Source organism: Leiobunum rupestre, chromosome 3 (assembly GCF_980474605.1).
Source record: "Leiobunum rupestre chromosome 3, qqLeiRupe1.1.hap1, whole genome shotgun sequence".
Classification (NCBI taxonomy): Eukaryota; Metazoa; Arthropoda; class Arachnida; order Opiliones; family Sclerosomatidae; genus Leiobunum; species Leiobunum rupestre.
This window is the reverse complement of record NC_143386.1, coordinates 61,794,010-61,807,075: the sequence shown is the minus strand read 5'-3', so window position 1 is coordinate 61,807,075 and position 13,066 is coordinate 61,794,010. Positions and strand designations below refer to the sequence as shown.

General features: G+C 39.2%; 4 protein-coding genes across 4 annotated transcripts; 3 read left to right on the top strand and 1 right to left on the bottom strand.

Moving 5' to 3' along the window:
- Positions 1 to 686: 686 nt before the first annotated feature.
- LOC149953799 (mite group 2 allergen-like Ixo r 2) lies at positions 687 to 1,359 on the top strand. The gene is made up of 4 exons (XM_090169847.1): positions 687 to 765; positions 838 to 939; positions 1,008 to 1,186; positions 1,270 to 1,359. The coding sequence occupies exons 1-4, from the start codon at positions 687 to 689 to the stop codon at positions 1,357 to 1,359; spliced, it is 450 nt and encodes a 149-aa protein (XP_090025973.1).
- Positions 1,360 to 6,231: 4,872 nt separating this feature from the next.
- Positions 6,232 to 7,305, top strand: LOC149953798 (SCAN domain-containing protein 3-like). The gene has a single exon (XM_090169846.1). The coding sequence runs from the start codon at positions 6,232 to 6,234 to the stop codon at positions 7,303 to 7,305; it is 1,074 nt and encodes a 357-aa protein (XP_090025972.1).
- A 1,340-nt stretch (positions 7,306 to 8,645) lies between these two features.
- Positions 8,646 to 9,950, top strand: LOC149953797 (uncharacterized protein F54H12.2-like). The gene has a single exon (XM_090169845.1). The coding sequence runs from the start codon at positions 8,646 to 8,648 to the stop codon at positions 9,948 to 9,950; it is 1,305 nt and encodes a 434-aa protein (XP_090025971.1).
- A 454-nt stretch (positions 9,951 to 10,404) lies between these two features.
- LOC149953796 (uncharacterized) lies at positions 10,405 to 11,300 on the bottom strand. Its single transcript, XM_090170284.1, has 2 exons — positions 11,085 to 11,300; positions 10,405 to 11,016 (listed from the first exon to the last, which is right to left on the bottom strand). Exons 1-2 carry the CDS (start codon positions 11,251 to 11,253, stop codon positions 10,538 to 10,540), a joined length of 648 nt encoding a protein of 215 aa, XP_090026410.1. The 5' UTR covers positions 11,254 to 11,300; the 3' UTR covers positions 10,405 to 10,537.
- Between the last annotated feature and the right edge of the window lie 1,766 nt (positions 11,301 to 13,066).

The window sequence follows — 13,066 nt, the reverse complement described above, 5'->3', positions numbered from 1 at the left end:
CTGGAAATATTCAATATTTTTAGAAAATTAATTATAAATTTTCTATTTAAATTTAATAGAAATTATATAGCAAAGGCACTCAATGAAACTATAATCGCAGTTCCTTTAAAAGTTTTATCACTATACAACAACCCTTTTTACCTGTAACCGCGTGGAAAAATTACTATAGTGAAAAAAAAAACAAAATGGCATCTCACAACCCAAATCACCTACTTTTCCCTTAACTTTCCCATAGCGTGAAGGCAACGAGTTTAATGTTAAAAGTCGAGGTACCTATATATAACCAGGCGACGACTCGCCTGGTTATAATAAAATTAAAAGCAAAATTAATCAATTATTTTAATTTAAAATGCGGTCGTGGTCAGGAATCTACCCTGGGACATATTTTTACAGGCGGATTGTTTACCGTTGAGACATTGCCTTTCATATCGCTAGAATGAAAATCAAAGAAATCACAGGAAAACTCTTACAAGGAGAGGTATTTTTTGGCTTGCCAACTTGTTTGATAAAGTTTTTTTAAGCTAAAATATTATTTCACTAAAAAATGGTCGCCCAAACCCTCCCAGTCGGTAAGACCTCGGGTATAAAAGAAGTCGGGAAACATGACGAAGCCGCATTTCATCAGCTGTGGTCGCCTAATAGTTTTCATTTTGACTATTTTATTGTTCAAAAGTGATCGCGGAAATATGTCTTCTATTATTGTAATTCTCGTAGCGTCGAGTTTCGTCATGGTCAATGCCGTAGCTGTTCAATTCAATGATTGTGGTATGTTGCTGTGGTTGTAAATCATTTGTTGTGGGTTAAGACAGGGCAGTTAATACATTAATTTGTTCGTAGGTAACGGAAGTATGTTGAATCTGGTCGTGACTCCTTGTAATAGCGTACCTTGCGTCTTCGAACATGGCTCCACCATCCAGATCCAAGCTGTCATCCGTGCTCGTAAGTTCGATCAATTTCTTTGGACAACTTGACTACACCTGATTCTTATGTCGTTCGTTTTCTCGCAGCTTTCGGTGCTAGTTCGGCGACCACCTCTATTACTGGCAACTTGCGTGGTCGCGAGATGGTATTCCCCAAGGACAACGAGGACATCTGCTTGGGCAAGATCAAACCCGCCTGTCCCGTCAAGCCAGGAAATATCTACACCTATGCCTCCACCTTCCACATCCACAAGATGATCCCCGCCGTAAGTTCTTCTAATCGGTTTCAAGTTAAACGAAATAATTTATCTTCGTCGCTTAATCACGAGATTTTTTGGGTATCTTGTAGCAACTGATGGAAGTCACCTACAAGGGCGTGAACGAAGACGGAAAGAATCTAGCTTGCGCTCGTCTCAAGGTCCGGATCACGAAGGCATAAAGAAATGAATGCTGTAAATATTTTTATCATGTATTGTATATGTATGTACAATAAAACTGTCATTTTACCACTTTCATATTTGGGTTTCACTCGGCAAACCAAGTTATTGGTAGTTTTCACTAAAGGTGTTAACGGCAGCACAGATTCGGCCACTGGGGCGTAGAGCCTCCGTTTGAAACTAAAAATGAACGGAAGCTAGATAATCCTTAGTAGTAGGAGAGTGTATGTTCAAGCACTAGGGGGAGAAAAGGGGGAGAAAAGGGGGAGAAAAGGGGGAGAAAAGGGGGAGAAAAGGGGGAGAAAAGGGGGAGAAAAGGGGGAGAAAAGGGGTCGATACTTAGAGGACAGAGAACTGAACTACTTTGATATATCAATACTTAGAGGACAGAGAACTGAACTACTTTGATATATCAATACTTAGAGGACAGAGAACTGAACTACATTGGTATATCGATACTTAGAGGACAGAGAACTGAACTACTTTGATATATCGATACTTAGAGGACAGAGAACTGAACTACTTTGGTATATCGATACTTAGAGGGTGGAGAACCGAACTACTTTGATATATCAATACTTAGAGGGTGGAGAACCGAACTACTTTGATATATCAATACTTAGAGGACAGAGAACTGAACTACTTTGTTATATCGGAACTTAGAATGACACAGAGGAGGTATATAAGTACCTAGAGGGCTAAACTACAGAACATATTAATGTCCACCTTCAACATCGATACTTAGAGGACAGAGAACTTAACTAAAATGCACATTAATACTTATGAGTTATTTTGCTACTATCAAATGACGAAACATGTTCGTTTCTCCTATACATATATTTATATTATTCCATTCGAAGATAGGGTGAACCATGTTTTAAGAAATAAACAACATTTTTCAATGCTAATTAAATTAAAATTTGAACCATTGATATCTCCAGTATTAATCAAATGGCAAATGACGTACTTAAAGCGTTAGTTCTAAGATATACATACCAACCTTTGGAAGCTGCACACAATTCGTACATCAGAGTGCAAATCGTTAAGGCAGTATACAAACATTTGTAAAGTCAAAGTACAAGTGAAAATTCATTTCGGAAAATCCAATGGGCAAATGACGTACTTAAAGAGTTCTAAGATATTCAAACCGAACTTTGGAAGTTGCACACAATTCGTACATCAGAGTACAAATCGATAAAGCTAGTATACAAACATTTGTAAAGTCAAAGTACAAGTAACAATCCAATGACGTTTTGCAACGATATCAATGTCCACCTTTAACCCATAAATCAAGTATAAAAGACGAGCATGAGTGATCGCCTTCTTCATTCTCTACTTTGACTAGTTCACGACGAGCAAGACGAAACATCAGGCCTTCAAATGTATGTATAAAAAACCCTTTTGTGACTTAGAACTTTTTGTTCAACAACGTGCCATAGAAATATTGTTTTTTCTGAAGGTCCGGATCAAACGTTTTCCAAATTTCGACGAGGAAAGCAATATCTATCACCGCTAAGGGTAAAATTAAGCTCGGACTTACTGACGGTTCATCGAGCATCATTTTGACTGAATCCGAATTTAAAGAGTTATGGAACAGACGAACGGAGATCACCGCATTCTTGGAAAGCGAAACTATCCAACCCTCTGCATCGTTCTTCGAAGGATCGACCACCAAACGTATCGAGATGACTACTTATCAAGAGCGACACGTGTTGGACATTCGAGAGATGTTCATCGGAACAGGAATCCATTACGGAAAGCTCTTACCCACGAAAAAAGGGTTTAACGTGGGTCTACAGCTGTGGTCGATGTTAATTAAGAAGTACGAAAATGTTATGACTGTTTTATGGGAGACTATACGAGTTCGAGATCTGATCGCGGAAAACGTAGTGTCACAGTTACGCGAATCAATTAGATTAAATTGTAACGGGTGTATGTTCGCTCTCCCATCCCAATTAGAACATGACTGTATAGTTCACGATTGGTCTGATAGAGTAGAATCAAACTTTTCGGATGCTGTAAAATCACTTGATATTATTGCTGCACATAATGTATTTATAAACAAATCATTTTTAAGTCACGAGTTTTGTAAAGAAATACTAAATATTGTTATTTGTACTGCGAAGAAAATGCTTCTATAAATAAAAATGCCCGTGTTGACTACATCACATTTGTTCTCTGTTCCTCTACATTACTAGACATGGAAATAGACCTAAGCCTAAAGCATCCATTTAACGGACTAATAGCAGGCGCCACCCAGTCCGGGAAGTCTGTGTTTGTGGCAAACCTAATAAAGAATATGGAAATATGTATTTCCCCAGTTCCGGAGAGAGTAATATGGTGTTACACTGAATATCAGTCTACTTTGTTCAATTCCGTACAGAAACATACCCCAATTGTTGAATTTCACGAAGGACTTTTAGAAGTTAATATTATCGACTCTAATAAAAATAATTTAATTATACTCGATGATTTGCTATGCGAGATAGCTAATAACAAAGATGTAACAAATCTCTTCGTTAGAGCCAGCCATCATCGCAACTCTTCAATCCTAATTCTAATGCAAAACCTATATTACCCAGGAAAGGAGATACGGACTTTGAACCTTAATGCGCACTATTTAGTCATTTTTAAATCACCACGTGACCAATCTGCAATTTACCATCTTGCTAGACAAATATCACCCGGAAATAGTAATTTCGTCATAGACGCGTTTAAACAAGCAGTGGCGGAACCGTACGGCTACATGTTAGTTGATCTAAAACCCAACACACTCGACAAACATAGGCTTAGGTCTGGAATATTACCCGGAGAGCAAGCAGCAATCTATTTACCAAAGTAATCAATCGGTGGAATATTTTATGTTCTAAGTGTTAATGACGTGTGGGAAAATCCCATTTCAAAATCTAATCAATAGCGATTAGTGTAATGGAAAAATCGAATTGCAATATGTATGCGACTTCGACCTTATGATAAATATGTACTTGAACTCCGACCCGTACGAGATCTCTATATAAGCAACGGAGATCTTTGAGTAAAATCATACTGTTTCTAAAACCTGCTGAAAGAACGTCTCCGAAGAATTGAAGTGGAATACACTGGGATGTAAGTGTAACTTTATATATTCTATCTGTTTGTGGGGTTTGGGTTTGTTCTTAACAACATTTATTTCTTGACAGAATTGACTGTAGAAAAATGACGGGGTTTATCGAGGCAAATTTCTATAGAGCTAGAGATGAATGGATCATTAAGGAAGTAGCCATATACGTAGACGAAACAGGGGATTATCAAGCATGGACATTCAAACCGCCATTCCCATTTGCCGATCTTTCACAGAAGGATAAAAGGCTGTGCAGATGGTTAACATGGAACATTTGTGATATACGTTGGAACGAGGGACAACACACATTCACCAGTCAACTGACCATCGCGGAACTCATTCGTGGAAAGGCGACCACATTTTATTGCAAAGGACTAGAGAAAGCGGAAATACTTTCCAAATTTCTCAGTGTTAACGTTACAAACATCGAAGACTTGAACTGTCCGCGTTTGTCTACGATATTCTGTCTCAATCCGCCGACTCATTGTGATTTTCATAAAGATTCGAACCACTGTACCATCGTTAAGGCCCATAAAATCGCAACATGGTTCCGTCGAATAGGCTGCAGGAAAATGTAAACTTCTTGAGATATTTATCTACGGGCAAAGCGAGACAGAGAAAAGCCGCAATTCAAAACGCTAGTATGGAAGAGATAAAAACTTTAGCCGAATGTTGTATAAATGTTTTACGTGGTACAGTTAAAATTTCAGAAGACCATAGGAAGCGGTTGAAGGAACATCGCAGTGTCCTTCGTAAAGTCAATCGCAAGTTATCCCCATCTAAAAGAAGAAAGGTCCTTAACCAAACAGGAGGATTTTTACCCATCCTGTTAGCCCCAATTCTGTCAATTCTTAGCTCTGTGGCAGGCGCGGCTATAAGCGAGGCAATCAAGTGATGGCCCGAAAAATGATGTTAGTATCGGAAGAGGTACTTAGAAAGCTTCAAAAAGGAATTGTGGAGGAGGGTAAGAGAGACGATCAGACGCCAAAGGTGGATACCCTACTCGAACTTAACACACGTCCGAACACCGTTATAAAACACAGGAAATTGAATAATACCGAAAAGCGAAATATTCTGAATCACAAGTTGCAACAACGTGTCAACACGGATGTGGGAGAAAAGAAACGAAAAGGGGGAAAGAACTGGAAGTCTCAAATCGCTTCGACTATACCCGGTTATTATATTGACGAGTGTTTAGCGTTGTATAAATGGATCGTGAAATCTACAAATATTAGGTTCACCGAAAACGGTGAATTAATATACCTGGGTGACCCTATTTCAGGTTCTCATGTAATTGATCTTTTGGCGTATTCCGCTGTAAATTCTAAAAAATCGAAACTTGTTCCCGGGGTTGCAGAATTTTACGATTGTTTAGAAAGGGAGAATGTTCCCAAATCCCTATTTAAGGGCAAGTCATTTTTAGAAACTCTTAAAAGGAAAAGCAAGAAAAGTAAATCTGATGAAGATGATACTCCCAAAAATGAAACTAATGTTAATAATATGATTGGAAGCGGGTTTAAAAATTGGATTGCATTGTGATGATTTGAATAAAATATGTATTAATACTAAAAACCTATGTATCTCATATTCATTTCGAACTCAAGCCTCTTAATGGAAGGCCACACGTTAGAAGCTGCTGTTGTAGCGAGTCTTACTCATTCGTTTTTCAAATATCCTAAAGTATTGACAGCGATATTAATCGTAGCTGTATTTATTATCTTTCAAGTATCAGAGTTTGCGCTCCATTATTACTCTAAGGGAAACTGTACACAGAATGGATAAGCTAAAGGAAATATACTTCAACATCTCGGAGAGCGGTTCGTTTGGAGGAGTCAAGGTGCTCTATCGAGCGGCTAAATTGAAAGACCTAAAAGTAACACTGAAAGAAGTTAGAGAGTTCCTTAACCACCAAGATACGTACACGCTCCACAAACCGGTAAGACGTGTATTTCAGAGGAATCCAACTATCGTGTACGGTATAGACGAGCAATGGCAAGTCGATTTGGCAGATTTACAAAGCTTATCCCGTGTTAATAATGGGTTTAGATATTTGCTATGTTGCATCGACGTCTTCAGCAAGTTCGCGTTTGTAGTTGCGGTTAAAAATAAAAAGGGACAAACAATGGTGAAAGCGTTTAAAAATATTCTATCGTCGGGTCGTCACCCCAAAAGAGTCCAGAGCGACCACGGAAGCGAGTTCGTGTGTATCGCTGTGCAACAATATTTCAAGAGTATTAATATCGATTTTTTTTCCACCCATTCCGAAGTAAAAGCGTCGGTTGTCGAACGTTTCAACAGAACTTTGAAAGAACGAATGTACCGCTACTTCACTAAAAATAATACCCATAAATATATCGATGTCCTTAAACAACTCGTTGAATCGTACAATAAAAGCTATCATAGGTCTATAAGACATAAACCGTTTGAAGTGTCCCCGGTAAATTCCGAGGAAGTTTGGAAAAATTTATATGGGAAGATTAATTTCTCCCCACCTATATCATTTGCTTTTGATGTTGAAGATATTGTTAGGATAAGTAAAAATAAAAAAACGTTCGAAAAGGGTTATTTGGCAAATTGGTCTGAAGAATTATTCCGTGTAATGAAGAGAATCCCCAGAAGTCCACCAGTATATAAGCTGGGAGATCTTAATTCCGAGCTCATTTCAGGCGTGTTCTACCAGGAGGAAATACAAAAAGTTGGTAAAGACCTCGAAAATTGTCCATTTGTAATTGAAAAGGTTTTGAGAAGTAGACGCACTCGCAACGGCCAGGTTGAGAAATTAGTTCGCTGGAAAGGATACCCACCCTCGTTCGATAGTTGGGTTAAAGAAATCATCATATTAAAATGAGCTTTTACGTCACTTTACCATCGGACTCATCTTCGAAGTTCTTTGAAGGCAATACAATGAGTAAATTCCATACATATCTCCCAGAATGCGTACATCTTCATGGTTCTTACGAGGTTGGTCTGGCCGAAATCAGTTATCCGAGAACGTGGAATAATCTAAGAGAGGATTGTATAGTAACTCTCTCGAAGAACAAAGAACGTGAGTTTCCGACTCATATAGACATACCCAAAGGCTATTACGGATGTGTTACGGAACTTTTGGAAATAATGCAATTTGAGTTTGATAAAAGAAGGGATGCTATACTAAGTGATGCAGCTACACGTGTGTTTCCTGTTACATTTAATTACGTTAAACACTTGAGAAAAGTTCATGTAAAATTGGAGAATAAGGTCTACTTAACAATGTCCGGGATCTTAGCAACGATACTTGGATTTACGAGAAACGCTGAAGTGGAATTCACACTTAGCAAAAAAGAAACGCTTTCGAAATATACCGTCGATTTGGACGTGGGCCTTCATTCCCTGTTCATCTATTCCGATATCGTTGAAAATCGTGCTGTAGGCGACTGCAATGCTCCACTTTTAAGAATCGTGAGCGTGCAGGGAAAAGATGGAGACACCGTTGATAGAGATTTCATCAAACCACATTATATTCCGGTGGCGACTAATAAATTTCAAACCATCGAAATTCAAATTTTGTCCGAATTGGGTACACCCATTCAGTTCGAAAGAGGAAAGGTTCATATTACTCTACATTTTAGACCAAGACGTACGTGGGCAATGTTATAAAAGGAAACCTGAACGGATGCGACCTTCCCATTTCATTACTGGCTGTTGAACGATACGCACCATGAAAACCGTAGCCCGAGAAAGCGAGACTGATTACGAAAGGTATTATTTAAATCAGGTTAAATTAGGTTCGAATAATACCCTCGACTATGAGAACTATTATCGATCTCAAGTTGGAAACGGTTCGATCCCATTTTATCAGGGAACATCGACGCAACGCGGTTATGGATTAGGGAATATACTGGCGTCAGCCTTTCGTCGAGCCGTCCCAATGTTAAAAAAGGGGGCGATATTCTTGGGGAAAAAGTTTTTGAAGACCGGCGCTAAAGTAGCAGACGACGTCGCCAGCGGTGTCCCGATAAAAAGTTCACTAAAAAATCACGGTACGACTATCGGAAAGGAGACGCTTTCAGAGTTGAAGGATATGGTAAGACAAAGAATGTCTGGAAACGGTATAAAAAGAAAGCGTGGAAAGATTCAACTCGTCAGTTCAGTCGTGGCGAAGAAGCGAAAGAGACGCATACCGAAACATTCCGATATATTCTCGAAATAATGGCCCTAATTCATCAACAGTCCGGTAAATGTACCAACTCTGAATTGGATCTATTCGAGGTTCCACTCACGCAAACGGGAATCGTCAGTGGAGAATGGGTGGAATTCAATCCCTTTTCTAACGCGGACGAAAATTCGAACATTAATTTTGATATTCCTGGAAACTCCGAGACTTATTTAGATCTGTCTAAGACACTTCTCCACGTGCAAGTGAGAATAGTGAAATCTGGGGGAACCGTTCCAGACTACGAAAAAGAAACCGTTGGTCCTGTAAACTTGTTCCTTCACAGTTTATTCAGCGAAGTTCATTTAATTATGAATGAGAGATCAGTTACAGTGTCCGCTCAGAATTACGCCTATAAAAGCATTATTCAAACTCTTTTAACGTTCGGAGGACCCGCCAAAGAAAGCTTTTTGACTAGTTCTCTCTTCTACAAGGACACTGTCGGAAATTTTGACGTACTAACGAGCAACGAAGGATTTCAGAAAAGAATGGCGTTTTCGAGAAAGGGAACAATTGATATGATTGGGACCATCCACACCGATATGTGTCAACAATCACGATTTCTACCGAATATGCTTAATCTACGATTCAGATTTATCAAAAACCCAAACGAGTTTTGTATACAATCGTCGGGCGACGTGAAATATAAAGTTAAATTCGAAACAGCGACGCTGTATATCAGGAAAGTTAAACTAATTCCGGAAATTATTCTCGCCCACGCCAAAGCCTTGGAACGTGGAACCATGAAGTACCCCATTATTCGATCTGAATGTAATACGTATTCCATTCCGGTGGGATCAAAAATGTCTACACGCGACAATTTATTCCACTCTCAAATTCCTAAGAAAGTCGTAATTGGATTATTAGAACAGAGCGCTTATTTAGGAGACTATTCGAAATCGCCGTTTAATTTTCAAAACTTCGGTGTAAACCATATAGCTTTATACGTCGATGGTACTTGCATCCCACATAAACCTTTAACTCCGAACTTTACGAATAATACGTGGATGAGGTCGTACATCAACCTGTTTCTTCAAACTGGACAATTTAATATTGACGAAGGTAACCTAATAAACCGTGAAGAATTCGCCGAAGGAAATTGCCTATTCGTTTTCGACCTCACCCCGGATCTTTCTCACTCGGTGGATCACTTTCACTTGATAAAGAGTGGAAGCGTGAGATTGGAATTAAAGTTTGATCGAGATTTACCTAAAACGGTCACCGTACTATACTACGCTGAATATCAAAACCTCGTAGAAATCGACAAAAATAGAACTGTAGTCTTTGATTACAGCAGCTAATGGATACGCTTCAATTAACCGAAATTTTACGACGTGATTCCTACACCGAAGGATTATTTCGCGGTGTATTTGCGGCTGATAAATTACCGAAATGCGTGAAGTTATTTCCTTCTCTCTACGTTGTCAATACCGGACTATCGAATACTAACGGAGAGCACTGGACTGTCATCTATTTCTCCTCCAAGCAAAATACAGAATTCTACGACTCTTTTGGTCACCCACCAGACTATTTTAAATTTAACCATTTCGTTGAAAGAAATAGCAAAACTGTTACCTTTAATTCCATACAACTTCAAAGTAATAATAGTAAAACGTGCGGCGGATATTGCGTTTATTTCGCTATGAATAGATGTAGGGGTATTAAAATGTATGATATTGTGTCAAATTTTCAGAATAATACATATGTGAACGATGGTATGATTGAAGAATTCATGTACAAGAGATTTTCAATAAAGTTTTTCAAATAATTTTATTTTTCATTTCAAACTCTTTCGCGGGCGGGCGGGTGGGCCCCAGCATCGCGTGCGCGTGTTAAGATATTTATATTTCGCGCGCGGGTTAATCATCAATTTATCGCGCGGCGCGGGTTAATCAATCTGTTGCGCGGGAATGTTGAAATGACCATGAGCCAAAGTCGTCACTCCATCCTCCAAAATGTACCGCTTGTCGTCGCAAGGATTAAGACATAGTTTGGACTGTTGCACTGTAAATAATTCGTGTTTTTTACTTTGTATATTCGTCATTTTCGCCATGGTGACTTTCATGTTGAGTAGACAATCCCTATACTCCTCATGTCGAACGTATTTTTTGACGACACGTTTACAGACGCCCTTTGCTGTTTTCTTTTCCCCATTGGATGATAGAATGGAATACATCTTCGGCCTTAAGCCACAGAACTCTTGGATGGGGACCGATGATAGCTCATCCTTGAATTTCCCTAGAACTTTGCAGTTCGTCGCACTATACAGCGGATGGTCTTGGGGATACGCGGAGAAGTCGTAATTGTCGGCTTGCTCTCCAAAGTCCTTGTACAGATCCTTGGTTTCAATGACGTAAGTAAGACTGTCTGTTAAAGAGAAACGTTTATTAATACATTTGTTTTAAATATATCCCTTTAAAAAGAAATTAACATACCGGTATCGGTGAATAAGAGTTTCGCCTTATCTCCGTACCGCGCTCTGATTACATCGTAATGAAATCTGTACATCAGGAGTTTGGAGAGCTCGAGGATCGTGAATCCTGTGTATATGGGTCGGTCCAGGGTCAAACTCTTCTTTTTTAAATGAATCCCAACAAGGTCCATGTTAAAGATCGTAAACCGTTCGAATGCCGGTGAATTCGCCTTTTTAGTGACCTTTTCCGGAGTTTGTGCGAGAACAAAATTGATGCGATTTCGCAAATTCTCCATCGTTTTACCTTTAAATTGGATATATATATATATATTTTTTAGAAATACAATATAATTTCGCTTTAAAGGAAAGGTGAATATACGTACCAAAAACAGAGTTATTCTGTAATTTAAAGAAATCTCGTTCCACGTCATTGACTGCTGTTCTACGCTTCTCAGTGTTAAAGTTGATAAAGTCCCGTAACCAGGATCTCTGGTCGAACGTCAGTACTCGATGAACCTTTTCAACTTTCATCCCTTTACTGACGTAATATTTAAGGTTCCTGTAGTGTACGACGTAGTTGTTCTTCGCGTTTAGGTTTGGAACCAGCTTAGGTAAACTGTCTTTTACTGGAATGTTAAGATGTTGTAGTTGCGTCTTGGAGTATGGTGATAGTTCCGCGACTGAAATTGGACGCTTTTCTGGAGCTAATGGATAATCGTTATGATCGTCGTGAATTTCGCTAGGGTATGTCAAATCCACTTCCAGTATATATCCTTTGATATGGTCGTCGGGATGGTTTAGGATGCTATCCAGATTTTCTTCGCACCACTTGAAGTTTTTCGTCGGCATGGGGTCGGTCATTACTGTCCCGTAAAGATTGTTACAGTCTGGGAGGGATACAAAGGGATAATTAAATTATAGTTAACTAATTAAACGTTCTAAAATAAATAAAAAATATATATATATACCTAGATATGTGATGAAAGTATCAGGTTTTTCAGGATCGTACGATTCTGGTAAATACGTATTGTTTGCTACAGCGTGACGGTGTGATATCATCGACACCCCTCCGCGTATACCTCGCTCGATCATCAAATGTATATCCTGGTCTAAGAGTAAATCGAGTTCAACACCCGTCATGAAGAGGGCGCTCTCCCACGCAAAGCCCGGTCCAGTAAATGCATGTGCAGGGTCCAAACGGTAGTAGTTTAAACAGATGGCTCGAAACGATTCGAATACATCCGCGAGCTGTAAGCAATCGGAAGTGACGTACAAATCGTGATATTCCCCTTAAAAATGAAAATAAAATGAAATATAAAATACATACTGGGAAATAAAATACATGGCAAAATAAGATCTATTTACCTAGATTCTCGATTTCAAATGTATCCCACACATTTTGAGCGTGTTGATAGTCAGCTTCACTTATATCTTCCTTCGTGAGGATGTTAAAAAAAGCTTCCTTTGGAGGTAGAGACGTTTCTGCGAATTTACCGATACTGTCCATGAAATCGTACGGATACACTCCCTTGCGTAATAACAGAGCGACTTCCTCCGGCGCGAACTTGGAATTGAGAATAGGAAACTTGGCCGCTCCACCTTTCGATAAGTTGGCTACTAGAGTTTCCAATGAGGCGAGTAGAAATCTCACCGAATCGACAAACCGTAGTTTTCCGAGAGAAAAAGAAATATATCTTTCTGAATTTGTTGGAATACAGTTGATATCCTTATCTTTCACCGTCCCGATTTGTTGCATTATTAAATGCGCGTCGTAGGAGCTTAAATTATGCATAAATACTGGAATGTGCTTAGGAGCTTTAAGCATAAGGTTGCAACTTTGGTGGGCTGGCCCGCGATACGAACCGCTATAGTGATCATGATCGCGAACTCTGATATCCTTCGATGTAAATCGTTTGTTGCAAACGTAGCACATATATGCGGATTGGAATGACGTCTCTTCGATGGCTGTCAGATTCAACGGCTTGACTTCTTTTATCCTCTCGA

Bases quoted from the DNA above. Each gene is read 5' to 3' on its own strand.
- LOC149953799 (XM_090169847.1), top strand. From the start codon at position 687: ATGTCTTCTATTATTGTAATTCTCGTAGCGTCGAGTTTCGTCATGGTC. The intron at 940-1,007 runs GTAAGTTCGATC...GTTTTCTCGCAG, and splicing joins CCAAGCTGTCATCCGTGCTC to CTTTCGGTGCTAGTTCGGCG. The intron at 1,187-1,269 runs GTAAGTTCTTCT...GGTATCTTGTAG, and splicing joins TCCACAAGATGATCCCCGCC to CAACTGATGGAAGTCACCTA.
- LOC149953797 (XM_090169845.1), top strand. From the start codon at position 8,646: ATGGCCCTAATTCATCAACAGTCCGGTAAATGTACCAACTCTGAATTG.
- LOC149953798 (XM_090169846.1), top strand. From the start codon at position 6,232: ATGGATAAGCTAAAGGAAATATACTTCAACATCTCGGAGAGCGGTTCG.
- LOC149953796 (XM_090170284.1), bottom strand. From the start codon at position 11,253: ATGGACCTTGTTGGGATTCATTTAAAAAAGAAGAGTTTGACCCTGGAC. The intron at 11,017-11,084 runs GTATGTTAATTT...TCTCTTTAACAG, and splicing joins ACTCTTATTCACCGATACCG to ACAGTCTTACTTACGTCATT.